The sequence below is a fragment of the Equus asinus genome, chromosome 4, assembly GCF_041296235.1.
Source record: "Equus asinus isolate D_3611 breed Donkey chromosome 4, EquAss-T2T_v2, whole genome shotgun sequence".
In the NCBI taxonomy this organism is placed as follows: Eukaryota; Metazoa; Chordata; class Mammalia; order Perissodactyla; family Equidae; genus Equus; species Equus asinus.
The window spans coordinates 108,145,859-108,168,717 of NC_091793.1; the positions used below are offsets into that span (position 1 = coordinate 108,145,859).

A 22,859-nucleotide genomic window follows, 5' to 3' on the forward strand; every position below is an offset into this window, starting at 1 on the left:
GATAGAGGTGCTGAGAACTGATCTTTGGGTTTAGTAGCACAGAGATCCCTGGTGACTTGGAGCAGTTCAGTGCACCAGAGAGGGGCAAATGCCAAAACAGAAATTCGTGAGAATGGAGGGGAGAGAAATGGGAAGCAACAAACATAGGCAATTCTTTAGAGATTTGCTTTAAAGGGAAGGAGTGAAAAGATAGTGATAGCTAGCTGGAAGGGGAGGGAGAGTAAAGAAGTGTGTTTTAAGGCCCTGTTTTTATGCCTCTTGGAAAGGCCCAGTGGAATTTATTGGCAGAACCAAGCAGAAAATGAATGGTTGTGAGGAAAATGAACAGAACATCTTCTGGAACCAGATCTGCATAGGCCACTGAACTGATCCACCTATGGTTTCTGTATCAATGAGGAAATGTGTTGGGGGAGTGACGGTGCCTGGGTTAGGCCTTACAGGTCAAATGCCTTTAAGATTTCACATTCAAAAGGCAGAAATAATGGGCCTGTCAAGGAGCAGAGTGGATGCTCGCCACTGACCAGCGAAGCCAAAATGTAGTCCGGCTAGCGGCATTTTCTGAGAGGTTCACTTAGAGGGGCGATTTTACAAAATGCTGCAGTTGCTACCATCACCAACTTCGTCATCATCATTATCAAATAGCAATTAAATGCCTAATTTCTCCTACCATCCCATAATTAAAAATAAAGGGCCCTGTGTCCTAGCGGAGCTGGTTGTGGTGACAAGCAGTAGTATAACGAGGCTGCAGGTCAGAGATGGGGAAAGACTCGCACGGGGCAGAAGCAAATGGCTCTTGCCACTATCCTGTCCCAGTTCCTGATTTTCACCCTGTCTCTCCAAGCGCTGGCGCGGATGAGTCTTTCCCTCCTACTTCTTCCTCCTTTGCTCTCTGCGCCCCCTACTTCTCCTTTTACTGTTCTCTCTCAGGTTAGGGGTGGTTCTGAAATCGGCCCCGGCCTCTACCTGCCTCCCCACTGCCTGTGGGCACACGGGAAACGGACTGAGACCCCTGAAACTCCAGTGGGGCAGGAGCCGGCGATCTGAGCATGTGCGAGCAAGGCTTGGGTCCGGGGCGGATTTGGAAGGCTGCCGCCAGGTGGCTACCCTAATCGCAGAGCGAGAGCACAGGGAGCGCTGGGCCGGGCAGGGGTCCGAGGAACGGTGCCCCTGCGCCCAGGGCGCAGCAGCTGCGCCCTGCCCTCTGGGCGTGGGCAAGCTGGCCGCGTGTGCCTTGCTGCTTGACGCGAGGACCAGCCAATCAGGGCGAGCGGCCCGGGCTGCCATGTGACAGGCGAGGCGGCCCCTTTCCCCAACGCGGCCAGAGGGAGGAGAGAACCGGGGCTCGCCGCGAGCCTTCGAGAGCAGCGGCCGCGGAGAAGGCGGCGGCGGCGGCGGTTCAGTCTCGGGCCAGCCGCGCGCGCATCCCCGGGCGCCCTGCGCGGCGGAGAGCTCGGCTGGTCGCAGGAGCTCAGGACAGGAGTGGACAAAGCAAGATGGCAGGGATCCTAGCCTGGTTCTGGAACGAGAGGTTTTGGCTCCCGCACAATGTCACCTGGGCAGACCTGAAGAACACGGAGGAAGCCACCTTCCCGCAGGCTGAGGACCTCTATCTCGCCTTCCCCCTGGCCTTCTGCATCTTCATGGTACGGCTCATCTTCGAGAGGTAAGAAGGGCTGGAGCGCTCCTCCCCTCCCCCTACACACACACCACACACACACACCCCACACACACTCGCGCGCACACGCACACTCGCGTGCTCTGTGGCGCACGCACCCGCGCCCCAGCGCTCGCGCTCACGCCTCGCAACCTTTGTGTTCGGGCAGGGGTTGCTGACCCCTCAGCCACGCTGCCGTTCTGGTAGCTACGGAGGGTCTGGCTTGCCTACGGATTTCCTCCGGGGCGCCGGGGAGGGGCCGCGGAGCGTTGGGGTCGCCCCCCGCACTCCTCCTTGGCCCACTCCCTCCTCCTCGCGGCGAGGGCAGGCGAACAAAGGTGAGCGACGGCCGGCCGCGGGACCAGCCGCACTCCGCGGGCTCGCCGCTCTCCTCCCGCGGGCACGCCGCGCTGCCGGGCAGGGCTTCCCCGCCGGGGCTCGCCGCCACCCACCTGACAGCCAGGAACCTTCCGGACGCGCGGCCCGGAGGGCGGAGGAACCACGCACACTTCCCATCCTTTCACCTCGCCACACGGAGTGTTGGGACTGTGCTTCAGAAGAATTCGCCAGGGACTCCTTGGCATCTGGCCGCTATTGGGTTTCCATCAGGGACACTGAGTATGAGGCTTACAGTCCTGGGAAATAGGTGACAGTAGTTTGTAGGTTTCCAGTACTCCAGGTCATTAGCGGTTTCTTTAAAAGAGGATATGACAGGACGGGTGCACAACCTGCAAAATGGTGATATTAAATTGATGCTTCCTATGAATAACCATAAACTTATTTTGGTACCAGAACGCGTTTAAAATTTTTTTTAAAGAATTATCATATTATGATTTGTATAATCCCCCGGTTTGTTTGGATAGCTCCATTGTGTCATGAACAAACTTGTGTGACTCCTCGTTGAGTCAGTCTTAGTCGCTAAAGTAGAGTTTGCCTGCTATGCATTCTTCGGGTGCTATTGACACAAAACCCGGGCAGCAGCACACACTTCTGTCTTTTTCTCAGCTGAAGACCTCGCCTCCTCTCCCATTCATCAGCAAAAGCTGAATTTCTTAGATCACGAAGTAGAGTTTAGGCTACATTTCTCACTTCCTCTCCTCCTCTCTTCCCCTGCTCCCAACTCACCTTGATTTTGTTTCTTAAGCTTTTGCTCTGTTATTTTGTTTGCTGTTTCTGTTTGTCTGAAATCACTACTGAAGATGACAGAATTTGTCTTTTGTGTCATTTGTTGCTGGAAATGGCAACAGACAAAGCTCCATGGGAACAAAAAGTATCTTTTGTTTAAGGAAGGTGTATTTTTCAACGGGCAATATTGTGTTTGAGAACCAAGTCAGCTGTTGGTATGTGGAGATTGACATGCAGGAAGAAACAGATTTAAAGACCTATTTTAAAACGAGTGGAATCCAGCACTGGAACTTGCTGTGAAAAAGTGGGTGTGTTTGCAGGTTTAGAGTTGCTTCTAGAGCAAATGTTTACTTAGAGAAAATAGGAACTCATATCTAACTTGCATTCTCTCCAAAGACAGCCTCTCTGGAATAGCAGGTTGCTCTGTGTTGACACATAGTAAAGACTACACACACAGTTGCTGGATGACATCTGATCAATTCTGCCTGATCAAGTCTGGTTGTGCTCACCTTTAGTTAGCTAATGCACTTGAGAGAGCTATGCAGTCTCATGTTTTGGAAAATAAAAGCATGTCAGCTAATGACCTGTATATGGAAAGCTGCATTTTCCTGACATCCTTCTTCTCTACGCTAATTCCAGGGTGTTCATTGGGTTGGAAAAAAATAAATTTATTAGAGAATGGAGATAACTTGGTACCTAGACTCTCCCTGCTTTTAAAAACAAAACAAAAACAAAAACTAATGTAAGAGTTGGAAATTGGAAGTTCGTTTTCCCTCTTGAATATTTTTTTCTTCCTTTGCATAATCCTGTGACAGAGTTTACACAAAAGGGGTCAGCTGCTTTCAACTATCAGTCACAGCCAATGTCCTCATACTGATGTGTAGAGAGTTGGTCAGTTTTTTTCAGGCTATTGATGAAAGTAGAAGTGATTCAATGGCCTGTATGGAGAGTGAAAGTTTATGATTAGTATTCAGAATAATAATCCAATATGGCATACACCACAGGATGCTACTGACTTTTGGAAAGGTGTCTTCTTTGTTTCTTCCTACAGTAGTGACAGCTCTGTCTTTAATGATTCAGACTCTCTCCATTCTCTGAAAATCCAAGTGTATAGTTGTATCCAGAATGACAAGTTCTGTATGTTTCTCCTCTTCTCAAACCTAAATGACACATTTTGGCAGCCAACCTGTGGCCTTCATCTCAGTAGCATCTATCAAGGGCCTAAATCAATATAATTGAGCCAGCCAATATGGTTATCATTGGGACGAGTCACTCTCAGTACCCTTCTAACGTGTTCATGAATCTTTTTCTTTTGTGTTATTGTATAATGTATAACATGATTTAAAGAAGCCTGTGGAATCCCTTTGTAAAATGAAATGCTTTTGTAACAGGAATAATTCCCCCAGTTTTCTATTCCTTTTAGGCTTGTATTGTCATTTATTTCAAAGCTGAGAACATAGCTCATTATCCAAGATCTTTATTTCCATTAAATGGAGTCTGAAATGCCCTTGTTGAGGCTAAAATTGTGAATTTGAATGCCTTCCCCTCAGTCTTACATATTTCTCTCTATAAAGGGAAACACGAAAGAATTGACTGAATTGGGCCTTGCCCAACTGAACAGTCCTATCTTTTTGTTTTCACCCCCACTGTTGGTGTGTTGACAGTGGTAGCATTGGTGGCCAGAACAAGGCCATGTTATAGTACCATATGGATAACAATATGGAGACCCAGCATGGTTGGTTAAAAATGGAGCAGCCTAAACTCCATGACTTTTGGCTGAGTCTTTGAATAGCTCAAAGCTTGGTGGTTTTTAGCATAGTCTTTGTACTACACTTCGCTCTTGGTAGGGGCCTAAAGGGCCACTGTAGATATTGTTTGATTGATAAAGTATCTGTTGTTAAAAAAAAAAAGCTGGATGGTTTCTCCTAGAATGAAAATTGTAATGTATACCATTATATTACGTTGTTGGCTTGATGATAAGGAAAAAATATTACTTAATGATGTAGCCTTATCATCTATTTGATGAATTTTCTTGATTTGATGCTTGTTTAGGCTCAGTAAGCCATTCTTTAGAATTCTAATAAATGCTTCTTCCAAATTCGTCTTTTCAAAAATGTGTGTTGCTATGGTATTCACAAATGTTGAATTAAAGTTCTGCTAAATTTCTGTTTGGGAATAACAATTCTTTGAGTTATCATTATAAAGGGTAAAGTTAATGAATTTTCTTCCTTGTGGCTTTAGGAGAGAGATACAGAAGGTATTAATTGAGAATCAGAATGTTCAATTCTAGTCAAATTTACCTCAAATTGGGGCAGCTACCTAGTTTATCTCTGCCTTATTTTTGCATCTATGCAGTGAAGCAGTTGGCCTCTGCGATCTAAGGTTGCTTTCACCCTCCAATTATTTAATTCTTATAGGTTCTTTCTATACTTGAAAGTTACTAATTATTATCTCATGAAACTTTGAAGCAGGCTAAATGTCATTTTCTGAGGTAGAAATAAGCTGTCTAAGAATAAAGAGATTTTTTTCATACAAATATTCTAGCCAATGGTTTTGTTTCTTGTGTTTTTCAGTTACGATTTGAGTTAAGAGAATCATTTCAACTACTATTCTTTTATGCTCCAAAAAGCTACAGTATTTCAGGATAACCAACAAAGAAGATTCTACAGAGAAAGCCATTGCTCACTCTCAGACCTTTTTTAGATGGACACCAGAGTAGACCCAGCACCTCTTGTGATGGCAAGATAAGAAATGAGAAGCTCATTCCTGTCCGGTTGGCTCTCAAAGTGAGAGCTGTGAGAGCTGTCACTCTTCAGGAGGCTGACACCAGTCTTGCCTGGCTCATTCAGCCAAGTAATAACCTGCTGCCCCCAAACTTTCAAGGCACAACAGTGTCTCAGTTGTGTCGGAGGAAATGCCCGGCTGGTCGGCTTTTTCCTATGGGTTCACTTAATATTTTTGCCTTGCCAGCAGCCTTGGGTGAGGTTCTCTAAGAGAGGGGAGGGTGAGAGAGAAGATGAATGAGAATGTATTTTTGATGGTTAGAGGGGAGAGGAGAGGTGTGAGTGAATGACTGCCAGGAAAAAGTGGGGTGTCAGGTGAGTTTCATTAGTGAAGGATGTTCCTATAAGGTACCTTGTAATGAAGAGACTGGTATCATCAGATATATTTTAAAAGAGTATGCAATGGACTGAATGGTCATGTCCTCTCAAAATTCATAAGTTGCAATCCTGATGGCCAAGATGATGGTATTGGGAAGTGGGGACTTTGGAAGGTGATTAGGTCTTGAGGGTGGAGCCTTCGTGAATGGGATCATTGCCCTTCTAAAAAAGGCCCAGAGGACATCCTCGCCCCTTCCACCATGTGAGGACACAGTAAAAAGTTGACCATCTATGAACCAGGAAGATTGTCCTCACTAGACAAATCTACAGGCACCTTTATCTTGGACTTCCCAGTCTCCAGAACTGTGAGAAATAAATTTCTGTTACTTATAAGCCGCCCAGCCTGTGGTGTTATTATAGCAACCCAAATGAACCACGACACAGTATTTGAGAACAACTTGCATACAAACGCAGTTTTTCTCATTCAGTCAGTCCTGGACATTTAACTTTATAAATGTACCTGTTTCACTCATTAAGTGATGGTGCGATTCAGATGAAAACTGTGGATACTTGCTTTGCCAGAGTGGTCCAGGAGGCAGGAGTTGGGGTCTAACACAGTTAGGTCACCTCCTATAATTTCTAACTGGGATAGGAAAATTGGATTATAATGCATGTTTTGTTGGAAAGCAACCTAAAATCAAAGAGATGGTATTCTCTGCAGAACTTTAGTACACCTTTCTTATCTTCAAGAATAAAAGGTTTATGTTTACAGGGTGGAGTAGTGTAGCTATTTGAAATAGGTTGATTTATGGAGAAAAGGCATTACGTTACTCTTTATAGGCAGTGCCTTATAATGGTGGGGAAGGCAGTGACATAACTTTACGTGATCGCAAATGATTCAATGTCATCAAGGATTCATGAAATTAACATCTTGAGTTCACTTATGACTTTTCTGTTGAAAGGATCTGAATTCTCTCTGGACAAGGTTAGATTTTTTTCTCCTGCATTCCAGTTTATAAGATATTTTGGAAGTGGTTTGTCTTCTGTAATGGGCAAGGGCAGGTGGCAGTGGAAGGAAAACGGGGTTTCAGGTGAATTTCTTCCATCATAAACCAGCGCCATGGCTTTATAAGAGATCACTGCACCCCTCAGGCTTTCTTCACCTGTTTTACTCACCTAATAACATTTTGTGGGTGAGCAATAGAATCTAGGTCCGTATTGTACATGGAAGATTTTAAATGTTTATTATATGCTCTTAAATTCCTTCTTCTATCACCAGGCAAAACCAGATTTTCTAAATCTATTGGTCATCTATTTCGTACAAAGCCGTGACTCTCAAAATTTTATTTTATTTTTTTTCTCTTATCTTCATTTGATCAGTTAATTTCTTAAATACTTTTGAGTCAGGATACTAAGCCTCCAGATTTTGTTTGCTGGTGTCTGGTTATGTCCTTTAATGTTTTTAGGGAGCTATACTTTTTTCTTTTTATTTGTAAAAACAAGAGGTAAACGAGATTGCCACTTCTAGCACAAGGAGCCTACTATATTAGTGATGCCCTAAGAATAATTTTTTCTTTTTGGTGAGGAGGACTGGCCCTGAGCTAACATCTGTTGTCAATCTTCCTCTTTTTGCTTGAGGAAGATTGTCCCTGAGCTAACATCTGTGCCAATCTTCCTTTATTTTGTGTATGGTATGCTACCACAGCATGGCCCGATGAGTGCTGTGTAGGGCTGCACCTGGGATCTGAACCTGTGAACCCTGGGCTGCCGAAGAAGAGTGTTAGAACTTAACCACTGCACCACTGGGCTGGCCTCTGCCTTGAGAATCTTTATTCCTAAGGTTTTAGTCTTTGGTATCTCCTCCCACCCTTTGAAAAGATATGATTTCATAAGCTCTTTTGCTGTCACTCTTTCCTGCCACCATAATCTTCATTGACTTCTCCAAATACCTATGCTATGGCGTGATGGAACACAAAACGGTGATTCTCACAACATCTTTTTGGGGTGGCTCATGGTTGACGTGAGCTAGGGCACATGGTCCGAAGCTGTGATTTGGAGCTCACCATTTGTTTTGTTTTCATTTGACTATTGTGAATAACTCCACTTTGTAATGAATAACTTTTACTTTAATTTTGAAAGTAATAGTAACAACTAATATTTATTTCCTAAAATGAATTTATTACGTTACATGGTTTACTTCATTGAATCTTCTCTGAAGCCCTGTGAGGTAGATATTAATTTTCCCAATATTTCACAGATAATTTTAATGATTGAGAATTTAGAAAATGCACCTAACTTTACACAGGATAAAATAACAAGGTAAGCATTTGAAACCAGGTTTCTTTTTTTAAGATTTTATTTTTTCCTTTTTCTCCCCAAAGCTCCCCCGGTACATAGTTGTATATTTTTCGTTGTGGGTCCTTCTAGTTGTGGCATGTGGGACGCTGCCTCAGCGTGGTTTGACGAGCAGCGCCATGTTCGCGCCCAGGATTCGAACCAACGAAACACTGGGCCGCCTGCAGCGGAGCGCGCAAACTTAATCACTCCGCCACTGGGCCGGCCCCTGAAACTAGGTTTCTTGATCTAATAGTTTTGGTGATCTCATATTTTAAATATAAGGAGATCATATTGTATATATATGGTTTCATTTGCCGGTTTTTGCTATTTAATTGTATAGCATTTTTCATGTAATTAAACTTACTCAAAAATATTTTCAATGACTGTACATTATCCCAACCACGGAGATACCTTAATTCCTTTAACCAGTCCCGTATTATTGTTGGACATTTAGGCTGTTTCCAGTTTGTGATATAAATCTTTCAATTCCTGATGACTTCCTAAGGAATGTTTCCTAGAAGTGGCATTTCTAAGCCCAAAAGGACGAATATTTTAGTGTTCTTGAGAGATACAAATTGCTAAATTGGTGTCCAGAAAGATTATATCTATTTGCACTTCCTTATCAGCATACAGATTATCATTTGAGGAAATTTTTGCTTTGAAAACAGACGAAAATATTACTGTTGCAATGTGTGTTTTTATGTTATTCATGATGAACTTACTTCAAATATTTATTAATCATTTGTATTTCACTTTCTGCGAATTCATGTTTAGTTTTCTATTGGGTTGAGCCTCTCAACTTTTTTTGGGGAAAGTGGTGGCCTTTGCATTTTTTTTTTAATGCAGAATGGTCTTGTCTTGGTCTGTTTCTCTGGTCATGTGTTTATGCTCTTTTCTTTCTTTCTGCTTCCTGCCTGTCCCCCACAACCTAAGTCATCATCAGGGGAAGCTTCTCGGATTCCACATAGTAGAAGGGATGCATTCAAGAGGATGAGGTAGATAATATCCTGACTGTATTGTGGAGAATGAGGCAGAGAGAAAGGGCTGAGGGGAGGTTTGGGGGATTGAGAATGAATGGGTTCTTACGAAGGAAAACTCAGAGAGAGCTTAAATTCCTTTATATTGTCTCTCTGAACGTTTGCTTAAAAGTGACTTATTAGACTAATTGTTAGGGAAATGCAAATCAAAACCACAATGAGATACCACCTCACACCCATTAAGATGGCTGCTATGAAAAAAATGTTGATGAGGATGTGGAGAAATTGGAACTCTGTACATTATTGGTGGGAATGTAAATTGGTGCAGCAGCTATGGAAAACAGTATAGAGGTTCTTCAAAAAATTAACAATAGAATTACCACATAATCCAATAATTCTACTTCTGGTATATGCCCAAAAGAATTGAAAATAGGGTCTCAAAGAGATATTTGTACATTTACATTCATAGCAACATTATTCACAATAGCCCAAAAAGTGGAAGCAACCTAAGTGTCCATGGACAGATGAGTGGATAAATAAAATGTAGTATATACGTGCAATAGAATATTATTCAGCCTTAAAAAGGAAGGAATTCTGACACATGTTACAACATGAAAAAACCTTGGGGATGTCACGCTAAGTGAAATAAGACAGTCACAAAAAGACAAATATTGTGATTGCACTTATATGAGGTACTTGTGTAGTCAAATTCATAGAGACAGAAACAGGAGCTGAGGGGAAAGGAAATGCAGAGTTGTTGTTTCATGGGTACAGAGTTTCAGTTTTGCAAGATGAAAAGAGTTCTGGAGATGGATGGTGGTGACGGTTGCACCAGAAAGTGAATGTACTTAATGCTACCAAACTGTACATTTAATGCTTAAGATGCCAAATTTTATGTTGTGTGTGTTTCACCACAACTAAGAATAATAATAAAAAAAAGAAAGATTTACTGACTAAAAAAAATAATAAGTCACTTACTAGAAATAACCGATTCTATTTTCTAGGCTTGAGAGTTTTCTAGTTAGCAACAAACTTCCCCGTCCTCTTGATCTCAGTTCCATCAAGCACTATTTTTTGTTTGTTTGTTTTTAAATGCTTAATCCCCTTGGGATCTAGGAGAGCCTCTCTTCTCTCCAGAATCATCTGGCCTGGTGGGTGGGAGGTGAGGGGTGATGGCAGGCAGGTTCAAGTCCAGAGAGCACTTAAGTACCCTGGGCCTTTTAGGAGGGCACTTCAACCAAACAACGTCCTTGAAGTCCGTTGGTTAATATGGCAATTTAATAATTGTGAATTTGTGTCACAGAACAGGAGAGCTCAGTGTCTCTAGGAAAGCACACTGCACAGTCTCAGAGGATGCCCAGGATTAAAGTAAAGGCATACTAGTGAGTACACAATCCATTTAAAGCAAACCGGGATGATGGGATAAAAATTCCAGTTAGGCAGTGGCCTGGGCCACAGATAGAACCTATGGAAGCTTTGGCTGTGGAAGGAGATCAGATCTGACCCTCCTCCCTACCTTTCAATTTAATTTTACCCTCATTTTGTAAGGAAATGATTTAAACTCTTGAAAATCTAAACATGGTTTTACTCAAATGCTGCATATTGTGAGGCAGTTGATTGCAAGCATTGGCAGGTATATATTGTTGCTAGTTTATACTCATGTGTGATCATTGTACAAAACCCTGCTTTCGGTAATTCATTCATGAGAGTATTTGGGGCAGTTTTTTGTTTTGTTTTGTTTTTAAGAATGTTCTTTTCCTCACTACTGACCTTCAAAATGGGCTCCTCTTGGACCACTCCTGCTTCCCATTCCTTCTTCGGCTATTATTACCTCTGAATTGGACTGTGGGGATTGCTTTTGGCAGGGGTGGGGTTGGAGATACACAAATGGCTTTTCATTGCAAGAAGGATGCATTCCTTTGCTAGGCAAGCTTTTTCACACAGTGACCTAGGAATAACATTTGTTTGTGATTTGCCAGTGTGGACATAAATGTCACATCTTATCTTTGAGGTTTTCAGGTTACAAAGCTATTGTTGCTGTCCTGAAGCTGTAATTGGGATTCGTTCTCTCCTTCTCCCTCCCACTCCCCCTCTCTCTCTCCCTCCCTCTCTATCTCCCCCTGTCCTCTCCCTCTTTCTCCATCTCTCCTTCCCTTCCTTCCTTCCTTCCTTATTATTGTCAGTACAGATCCTTTGCAAACAGAGGGAAGTCTTGAGAGCAATGGAGCAGCACTGTTAAGGGTGGGGGAGGGGACAGAGAAAACCATCCAGAATCTTGTCCAGGGACACCGTTTGGCAAGTATCGGAGTAAAAGCTGCCAGCTAGTCTAAGTGGCCCTGTAGATCTTGTCTTGATAGATCACCATTCAAAGCAGAATAAAGCAACTTGGTGGTTTAAGCAGAGTGGCAGTTTTGGACACAAGAGCTTGAGTGAAGGGAAATTGAGAACCACGCAATCAGTCACTTAGGCATTATGGAGATAAAGGGAATAAAAGGGCTTCGTGCGTCACTGGGTGCAGGTATCTTGCACCCGCTAGACTCAAGGGTGACAGTGCATTTAAATTATGTTACTGTCTTGTACATTTATTGTAATTAATTATAAATGTATATTCCTAACTAGAATTAAAAGGAAAACGGATGGGGTATCAGAAGGACTTTGGAACCTGGGTTTAAATTGAAACCCTGCCCTTTATCAACTATACAGTAGTGGACAGCGTACTCTCTGAAATTTGGTGTCCTCACTTGTAAAATGGGGAATATGCCTACTGTGTGGTGTTGGAGGACTGCGTGCAAAAACATATTTAAAGGGGACGCAATAAACACTGGTGCTTAAAAATACATTTTGTATAAAAAATAATTGATACCATAGTACAGTATTTAGCACCTACTTGAGAAATAATATTGTGTTATTTAATGTGATTTGATGTGTTGGAGGTGTGTGTGGAGGGGTGGGGAGAAAGTGCAGCTTATGGAAGGAGTAGGACCTGTTTATATTTTTGATCCTGGAACTGGAGGATTTACTTGTTCTGTTGAAGAGTAAATATTTAGAATTTTAGACGGGCATTGAAGCCCTAAACTCTTTAGCACCATGGCTATTTAGGGAGGAGAATGCTGCTAAGCCTTTTTTTCTCAACTGTTAATAGTGACGTGGATTGTAGGCCAGAGACTTGCTTGCATTTGGTGGCAGCAAACTATTTCTAATGGTGGGATTTTAGACAAGTGATGGGAAGCTGTGTACCACATGGAGCCTGAAGCCTCCTCCGGAGGCTGTGCCTTTGGAGAGAGCCCAGGAAGATGGTCTTCCACCAGGTAGAGTTCTCTCCAGGAAGCTGCCTTTCCGTGGAGGGATGCCTTAGGCAAATATCCCGATCTATCTCCCACCACTCTGTCAGGCCCTGATGGTCCTTTTTTACTGCATGTAGTCCCAAGGGAAAATTGATTGGGTAGTCAATCACTAGTAATGGCAAATATCACATGTGCCATTTATATTGATTTAAGACCTGGACTGAATTCTGGCCATGCCACTTACTAGTCACAGATCTAGGAGCAAATTGCCTAATCTCCCTGTGCTCAGTTTTCATCAGACACTCATAAGGTAGTTGTGAGGATTAGATGAGATAATGCTTGCATGTGTTTAGGGCAATGTCTAGTTCATGGGCACGGTGATTAGTTACTCTTCAGGTTTCTTCAAGGCACACCCCCTGACACACACAATCACTTTCTGAGTGTTTGCTGGAATCTTGATTTCCAGAAAGGAAACTTTACCCTTGGACTTCAGAAACCTTTTGCTAGCATTACCTTTATGTCATGAACATGTAGGACAGACCCCGTTCCTGCTTTTCGCTGGTTGGGCCTGCCGGTGTAGTCCTTTGAGTTCTACTTGTCCTGTTATCCTCCTCCTCTTCTGTCTCTGTCTCCCTCTTTTTTTTTTTTCCCTCCAAGGAAAATTCTGGTTCTTTCAATTGTAGTTGGCAGAAAACAACCCTAGCTGCTTAGTGAGGAACTGGGCCCTGTCCACTTGACACTCATATAGTGCTCTTTGTTGAGATTGTATGTTAATATTTAGACAGCTCAGAAATATTTTTTCTAATATGAGCCTCCCAGAAAAAGGAAAGCCTTGAGATTGACATTTATTGATTTTTCAGAATTTTAAGCCTAGTGGGTAGTCTTAATTTGATCCTTAAGTAAAAAGAAATTTAGTCTAGCGTCCTTGGGATCGTATTTATGATGATGCAAACATTCAAAATTAGAAAATAATAAATATATGTATTTTTTTCTTAAGAGAAACAAATCTACACCCCCAAATTTGAACTTCCATTGGTGTGAATGTAGCTAACTTAGCCTTGCCAAATTAGTTCAGAGAGGATTTGCACCTGCTTCAAAAACTTTAGGCACTTTTCCAGCTCTGCACAGCTTAAATATAATTTGTAAGTAGTTTGCCATGTAAATAATTTAATAAGTCTGTTAATTTTTTAAGGCATCAATAAAGGACATCTGACATTTGTGGTGGGTTGTCTTTTAAATGAGGAAGTAAGGCAGAGATGAAACCACAATGCTGTAGAATGACAAATTACCAAAAACTGCCTCTGTTTTAATTGTTATAGTTTAACAGAGTCATAGACTTTCTACTTAGAAAGGAAATTGAAAACTCATTCTTTCAAAAATATATGGTCCATCATGCGTCAGACACCAGCGATGTACCAAAGTGGGGATAGTGGTGGGAAAGTCTGCCCTGGGTGCGTGGAGTAAGGGGGTGTGTTACCTGTAGGTTAAAAAACAACAACGAAATTGACTAAAAGTTGGTCTGCTTTTTGTTAGCACCATGTGAAGCCGATTCTAAATATAGAATTGTTAGAGGGAAAAGAATATGCCTTCTCAGCAGGGCACACTGCTTCTTCCACCACCCCTCCCCTGACCTCCTGGGATACCACTGCCAGACGCCTTTTCAGGGCACAGATGTTCTGAAAACCGCACTTTGAGAAATACTTAGAGCTAAGAGTCTCCACCTCCCATTCTATATATTAGGACTCTGAAGCCTATAGCGTTGAAGTGACTTGCCCTGTGCCACCTACCGGTCCTGGCAGAGTCTGGTTGCTGTGGAACACTGCTGTGAAGAGCTAATGTAGAGGGACCAACTGGCCCCTGTTTATCTGGGACTGTCTGGGAAACGCTCAGTCCAGGAAAAACTGGAACAGTTGGTTAGCCCACCTGATTGTTCACCCTGTTAAACCTACGTTGGTCTGGTCACCAGCCAGGGATGTTTTCTCAATAAATATGGCTACTCTGCCTCTAAGGTGAATGAGGGTGGTTGTGGAAAGAAGCTTCCCGGGAGATGGAGATGAGTTGCCTGCCCCTGTCAATGTACTATATCTCATGGCTTTTCTTAAAGGTGATTGAAGGGCTCCCCATTAAGTGTGGGTTGGAGCTCCTGAGGGCGGAACTCATTCTGCAGATACCCAAGGCCGGTTCTTGGCGTGGTAATTCCTCCTGAGCACGTTTGTCCTGTGTTACTGAGACCATACACACCGTTTGGTTTTCCTTCCACTTTCTCCCAGTGCGTGTTAAGCATCCACCCTTACATGGCTGCTTGCAGAACTGTAAAGGGACTGGGGAGCGAACAAGAATAGAAATACAGATGGTGGTTGTTACCCAGTTATTTCTGAGGAGTGTTCAGGTGGTCAAGTGGTTTTCAGTGTATGTATTTTATGTTCATGGTTTTGTTGAGTTTTACAATGTGTAAAGCTTACTTTTGCTAGTGTTAGGTACCTGTGGTCTGTGTGAAAGAACTGGGCTCCTGAAATAAACATTGCAGCAGACTATATCTTTGAGGTGAACGAGAGAAGAGTTAGGAAGTTCCAGGGCCCTGACGCTGCCTCCCTCAGAGGTAGGCTGTAGCTACGGGTCGCTAAGCAGGCAGCCAGGCTTGCCAATGTCAGTACCAGGGCCGTGCCCCACCCCGCCACACCTTGTCTGTCCAAACCTTGGCGCAGAGTCAAGCCATATAGGATCGGGCAGAAGGCAACTAGTCACCAGTTTAAGACCATGGCTTATCACTCCTTTTAACTGCTGGCTCCTTTTTGCTTAGTGCTTCCACGTCTGTTTACCTCTGCCTGTTGTTCAGACTCTACTCTGTCTTCAAATGCAAAGTAGCCTAGGTGAACTGAATCTTCTGATTGGCTGACACCCTTACCTTTTGGCCCTGAGCCCTGGTCACCAGCTGTTCTGTTATTCCTCACGTTTCCCAGGGCAATAGTGAGTTTGGGCCAAATCCACTTAGAAGGATAGTCAATAAGAGCAGTCACCTCACACTTGGCTAACTTTAATTTTTTAGTGTTTAAGAAATACGTAATAAATAATATGGAATAAACATTCTTTCTGTTTTCAAAAGTGACTTCGTGGTTTTAGACTTTTTTCCTGATAAAAATAAAAAGAAATACATTTGGTTAATAAGTTCCACAATTGTAAAACAAAAGTTTATTGTTTGTGAAACAGTTTTTCCCTTTTTCAGAGTTGAACCTGAGATAAAAATGTTGCATTAAAAGCAGAACCAAACCTGGTGAGCCCTTCTCTCCATCAGTCCCCATTCCATTTTCCAGCCAATGTCTAATTCTTTACTCAGGGGTCAAATCTAAGGAATTCAGTCCTTTCAAATTGTCTAAAGCTTTTCTGAATTGGATGCACTTAGCTGCTGGAAACTTCTAACTGCCCTATTTTAAAAGCCAGCCTAAAAGAGTTAGGAAGCTGCTCTGAATGGGAACTGCTAAAGTAAATAGTGTATGATGATACGTTTTGAAAGTTGACACAGATTATACTTAACTTTGCAGGTGAAACTAAATGCAGTCTTTTGGTCCTGAGGCTCAGTGTTTAGATTTGTAGAGAGACTAAGAGTGAGAGCTAGAGAGAGAGAGAGAGAGATTGACTCTCTGCAATGTGTGAACAACAAAGGGGAGTATGGAACCCTGAGTTTGGCTTAAAATTCCATCTTGGTGGACCCTCATGGGTATTTGCTATAAACCCAACACTCAAATGTATAGTCCTCACTTGCTTAACAAATGTTTATATGGCATTGTTAGAAAAGTGCTTTATTTTTCTAAGGTAAACTTTGTATTCTGTATGTGTAGCATACATAGAGAAACATGCACAAAAGTAAACTTAAACGTATTGCTCGTTGATTTATCACAACAAAGTGAATACACCCAGGGATTCACTAATCAGAACCCAGATCAGGAAACAGAACATTCCTAGCACCCCAGAACCTTCCCCCTTATTAGTTTTTACTCATTTTTATAAATTAAGGAAGAATTATTTGCAATGTGAAGATGAAAGCCAACTTTAACTCCTAAGCTATACAGCAGAACCTTTTATTCCACTTAAGGTCGTTGGTTCCTTATGGAGGAAAACATAAGCTCTGGTACTTGGAACTGTCTTTCTTCTCTTTGTGTTACGTTTGTGCACATGCTTGGATATGCATGTGTGTGTTTGTATACAAAATTTTATTAGTATGGGGCTATAAAATTTAATAAATTAAAGAAATTATTTAGAAAGGAATGGGAAAAGGATGTGAGAAAGTGAATGAGAGAAAGAACCATAGTCAAAATGCCCATTTTCTTTCCCATCTTATTTAATTAGTGAGAATGTTTTATAAGGATAGGCATTAATAAAGGGACAAAAATACAATGTCTTTACATCTTTTTTTTATTTTAAACAAATTAAGGATGTTAAGCAGGGGGTGGGTTTATAGGTTTGTTGAAACGCTCTGTATCCTGTTCCTTGAATGTAGATCTGAGAAGATGCATAGTTTGGGACAAGGGAATAGTAGCTATCATATACTTTGGATTTGAAGAAGTCGTGTATTTTGAAGACTAAGTATTTGTGATATAGAAATACTGTATTAGTTGTGAAAATAGTATCTTAAAGGCTTACTGTGTTTCATATTCTTAAAATTATACTCACCTTAAAAACATGTATCTTTTAATCAAAATTTTTCTTATTTAAGAAAAGTTTTCTTCTGTTTCATCTTTGGATATGTCTTCTGTTCCATTTGTTCTTGTCTCTTCAGGCATACCAATTATATGTATGTTAGATTTCTTTAGTCTGCCTTTCATTTCCATCATCTTTTCTATACTCATTTTAATAATTTTTTTATGTAGTTTTATTAATTTTCCTCAAGTCTGTCTACCAGCTGTCTTTTTCACTCATGTTTATTTTGTTGCTGTTAATGGTGCTTTAATCTTTCTTTTTTTTATCCTTCCTTTCTCTTCTACTGCTATCTCTGTTTGCGATTTCTTTTTTTCAGTTTTATAATCACTTTTCTGAATCCTACTATCTCTTTGACATTTTTTTTAAATGATCATGTGCCCTGCAATTTCTTTAAAATTTTTAAAGATTTTATTTATTTTTATTTTTTTCCTTTTTCTCCCCAAAGCCCCCTGGTACATAGTTGTGTATTTTCAGTTGTGGGTCCTTATAGTTGTGGCATGTGGGACACTGCCTCAGTGTGGCTTGATGAGCAGTGCCATGTCTGCACCCAGGATCCAAACCAGCGAAACCCTGGGCCGCCAAAGCCAGCCCCTCTTTAAAATTTTTGTTTGAAGTCTTCCTGTGTTCCTGTGTGTAATTCTTTCTCATTTGCTTTTTGTTTCTTATTCTTTTGCAGTTTTTATGCATGGGTTGTACTGGTTCCTCCCCATGCCTTTTAGTCCCAAAACACAGAAAATATTGGATCACTTTCTGCTTATTTCTGTAGAGAGGCTACCTTAAAATCATCTTGTTAAAATCTCCTATTGTTTTTGGACTCATAGCATAATAGAATGGTTTCCTTTAAAAATAATGTTTCATTGGGGCCAGCCCCATGGCCAAGTGGTCAAGTTCGCGCGCTCCGCTTTGGCGGCCCAGGGTTTCGCTGGTTTGGATCCTGGGTGCAGACATGGCACCGCTCATCAGGCCATGCTGAGGTGGTGTCCCACATGCCACAACTAGAAGGACCCACAACTAAAGTATACAACTATGTACTTGGGGGATTTGGGGAGAAAAAGCAGAAAATAAAAAGATTGGCAACAGTTGTTAGCTCAGGTGCCAATCTTTAAAAAAAAAGATAACAATGTTTCATTGATAAAATCTTCAGTATGCTATGACTACTATTTCATATGAGTCTTAAATGTTCAAATGACACTGGAGTTGAGATATAAATTTTCCAGGGCTTTTTTGATAGCTGTGAGGGATGTGGTATACAATATTCTTCCAAATTATGCATGCTAGTGATAGTGAGTTTTTCACATTACTTTTAAATGAAGCTTCTGATTTTTTCCCCCCAGTTGTCTTGGAGATGTAAGAAGACAATATACGTTGAATCTTTGGGTGCAGTATTATCTCAGCAGTAACCATTTGTTAATTTCTAATGAATTAATTTTAATTTGTACATTTAAAATATTTCAGTGTCTAACATGATTAATTATGCTACAAACAACCAGTATTCAAATTATTTTGAACATTTAAAATTATAAAACCTCTTCTTTCATTTTTAAAGTCATTAAAAAATTTACCTAGTGTTCTGTGTCTATAATCTCATGGGAAATTCCCTATGCAAAAAAACCACAACAATTTTCCATTTTCACTGTTTCTTTAATCCCACTTTCTTCCCTAGATGTGACCAATATTAGCAGTTGATATGTATATTCTTCCAGAACTTTTTCCGTTCATTTACCCTCCCCACACACACAGAAATATGAAGTTTGTTTAAAACATAAATGATAAACTCTTTAAGTCCTGCTCTGAAACTTTTTTCCACAGTTAGCATTATGTCTTGAAGATTTTCCAAGATCGGTGATGTAGACCCACATTATTCTTTTCCATATGATGGCACAGAATTCTATTGTTTGCATGTTTCTTCGTCCATTTAACTGTCTGTGCATGCTATTAGAAACAATGCTATAACATCATTCTTGTACAGACTTCTCTGTACTCAGGCATATTTGGCTAAACTAACGTGTAGAAGTAGAATTGCTGGGTCGGTGGATGTACCAACTAAACTTTTAATAAATACTGCTAAAGCCTTTTAAGAAAAATTATAGCAGTTTATTCCTCCCCCTCAATACTGAATGAGAAAGCCTCCCCACCCTGACTTAACCTGCTGCAGATTTGATGTAATTTGGACAAACTGTCCTGATCTATAAAGAAAACAGCTGTTTTAACATGATGACTTGTGCAAAGGACAGCAGGTTGGGGCTCTGGCTAGGAAGGAAATTTAATAATATCTGCCATGAAAAGACATTTTACCACTCTTTCTGTACCTGAGAAATGGGAATAATAATCATAAAATACAATGAGAAATTCATTCAAATTTATAATTTTGGACTTTATGACATTTACTGCAACCATTTGTTTAACAAACATGTATCTCATATATTTACATCCTTTCCAACTCATTGCCATACGCTTCCTTAGCTAACGGGAATGGTGAATGTTTTGTTATATGTTCTTTTATGACAAATAAAAGTCAGTTATAGGTGTGTTAAATGTTATTACCTTGCGTAAGACATCTTGAATGAGGGAAATCTCTCCTTGTTTGAGGTTTCCTAATAATTTATTATCTGAGTAGTTACTTTATGATTAAGCTATTCTGAGGGTAGGAAAATTTCTGTTAAACAAGTCACCAAGTAACAACCAAGATTCAACAAGTAACTAAGTATCTAGAACTCAAGAGAAGATTTTAAATCTAGAACTAGGTTATTCTTCAGTACAGCTGACTCCCAACCCTGTCCTGCTTCCCAGTCATCATATTATCTCATCATGCCTTTCTGTTTAGGGAAAAGTTATGTTCTTATACCTACAGAATGGCATATATTAAAAAGTTTTTCCTTTTATGACAATGTTCAAATGTACAGAAAAGCTAAAAAAAGTGCCATGAGCATGCATCTTCTCACCACCTCAATTCAACGATTGCTAACATTTTATCTTGTTTTTCTTCTTCTGTGTGTGCAAAGTAAATTGTAGATATTATGACACATCACTCTTAAGTTCTTGCACATACATCTGTCCTCTAAGAATAAAGACATTCTAGGTTGGATTTTTGAAAGTAACTCTTTGAAAATGAATTTAGCAGTGTGAAATTTATTAAGTGTTTTCTTTCTTTTCAAAATGTATTGCTTCAAAGCTGTAGAAAACTTGTTTATGGATTTGGTAAAATTATAAGGTAAAGGAAGATCATATATTTAGATTCAATGATTACTTTTAATGGATATTTAAAAAATAAGGCTAGAAGTGATACTCGAATGAAAAATGAGTGGGTGATTATATGCAGTATTTTGCCTGGTATTTCATGGCAGTTGTGTCCAAGAGTTTGAGCAGGAAAACCATAAGATCAGAAGAAGTAGCTAAGTAGTTATTCATTAGGAATATTTCGTGGCTTTAGAAAATCTATGTAAAGCACATTGGCTTATAAATCAAGGTGTTAGACTCATTTGCTTCAGGCAAACGTTTCTCAAGATTACTGGCTCCTGCCCCTGATAGCGTGTGGTGGGAGTGTTCACACTTCTGTGGGTCATGTTTGGTCTCTCAGCTTGGTGGCTTCAAGGCTCCACATCAGACATTTGGCGGACAGCTACCATCTCTGAACGCAAGCCTAGATTCACCATTCCTGTTGGTTAAGTGAGCCTAAGGCAGAGTAGGAAATGGGGTAAATATATGAGATAGAAGTTTGTTAAAAAATGGTCAAAGTAGATGTCACAGGGTTAAAATTATAAACTAAAATAAACTTGTATTTTATTGTTATTATTTCCATTTCTCAGGGAGAGAAAGAAAGAATAGCAAAAGAAGTTAGCTCATCTCCCCAAGCCAATTCTTGGACAGAAAAAGGATCTCACTGCATAAACTCCTCCTTTCTAGAATCCTCTTTTTATTATCATTCTACTGTCATCACCTTGCCCTGTGTAATTCTTGGGAAGGAAACTGATTTAAAAAAAATCAATACATTCTTATTGTGGAAAAACTGTCAAATGGTAAAATATGGTATTCACTGAAAAGGACAACTCCTTCCTTAGATATGACCATTTGCAGCTGTTTTCTGGAACTTTTTCTCTGCATATCCAAACATACATATTTCTCTAAAGTGTTATTTACTACAAACTGTGTATGCTTTTTTGTACTTTGTTTTTTACTTAAATAGTTGTGAAGAATTTTAACATATGTATAGTATATATATTACATACAATGTATTTGTCATAATTTAGTTAACCAATCCCCTATCAGTGTATCTTTAGTTCATTTCTAATCATATGCTATTAAAAGCAATGTCACAATGGCTATTCTACATGTCTCCTTGTTTACATGTGAATTACTGTAGGATAAACTCCTGTTAGTGTGAAGTTGCTGGATCATTTTGAATTTTGATGGGTATTGTCAAGTTGTTCTCCTAAGGAATTGCACCTGCTTTTATTCTCACGTAACTAAGGAAAGTTTCTAACATGACATGTAACTGAACTTTCAAATGTTTTCCAATTGACTATATGAATAATGGCTTTTTAATTTACCTTTATTTTTAAGTGAAATGCACCACATTTTCATATGTTATAAAGCCATTTGTTCATAATTTTCTGTGAATTACTTGATTTTTTTTGTCTTTTGGGGGAGTGTTTGTTGATTTATAAAGATTCTATGCACAAATAAAGAAATTAGTTATTTTCCATATATATTGTGAATATTTGCATATGTTTTTTTATTTGTCTTTAATTTGACTTTAATTATGATTTTTTCTGGACTGAAGATTTTAATTTTTATGTGGTCTGATTAATCAAGGTTTTCCCTTTAGAGTACTTTCTCGAGATAGTTTCCTTGGAGAATAACCCTCCTCTTACCCGCCTGAGGCTCTGAACCTGCTGCCCACATTCTGAGAGCTGAGCAATGAAATGGAGCTTAAGGTCCTATTTGGTTTGCAGATTATCACTTAGTTCCCTGTTTTGGACACTGTCCTTAGTGTCCCCCAGAGGTCAGTCAGATCCTCTGGGACTCAGCCTCTCCAGGTGTAGACCACCCCACTCTGCTGGGGCTGGGAGAGCAGTCACCTTGCTTCAAGGACCACATCAGGAGGTCTGCCTGTTCTTAGACAGTCTTTGGACCAGTCTTTCTGCTCACTGACTTCCAGAGGTGTCTAATGCCTAAAGTTCTTGAACGTTTCGGACATTCTTTACTCCAAAGCCTCGCTACTCAAAGTGTGGACCCCAGATCAGCAGCCTCCATCCGTATCACCAGGGAGCTTGTTAGAAATGCAACACTTCAGGCCTAACCCCAGACCTACTGAATCAGAGGCTACACTCTCTCAGGATTGCCAGGTGGTTCTGGTTCTTGTGCACGTAAGAGTGAGATGTCTTTCTTTGACTTCCGCTGTTGGCAGGCGGTTAGGCTTCAACTGTCTCCATTTGGCTGGATCAGGTACCACTCAGTCTTCTGCTTTCCATCTCTCAAAATTTTGGGTGATATCTCTTATCTGTTCGTATTGTCTTTTGTCCTTTTGGAATTTTACCTCATTTATTCTTTATAGTGATTTTATTGGGGTTTCAAGAGGACTTAGAGATTAAAAACATACTTTATTTACCATGTTTAATGAAAAATCTCTCTCCTAGTATTTTATTTTATTTTTTAATGTTTAAATCTTTGATCCATCTTGAATTTA

General features: G+C 40.5%; 1 protein-coding gene across 2 annotated transcripts in view; it reads left to right on the forward strand.

The window, feature by feature from the left end:
- The first annotated feature begins 1,088 nt into the window (after window positions 1-1,088).
- Window positions 1,089-22,859, forward strand: part of CERS6 (ceramide synthase 6) — a 302,891-nt gene continuing 281,120 nt past the window's right edge. The window contains exon 1 of one of the 2 annotated variants that reach the window (XM_014860459.3): window positions 1,089-1,663. In XM_014860459.3, the coding sequence (XP_014715945.1) occupies window positions 1,494-1,663 (170 nt within the window). In that variant the 5' untranslated portion in view covers window positions 1,089-1,493. The remainder of the gene's footprint in view (window positions 1,664-22,859) is intronic. The other variant, XM_014860451.3, reaches the window with a different exon arrangement.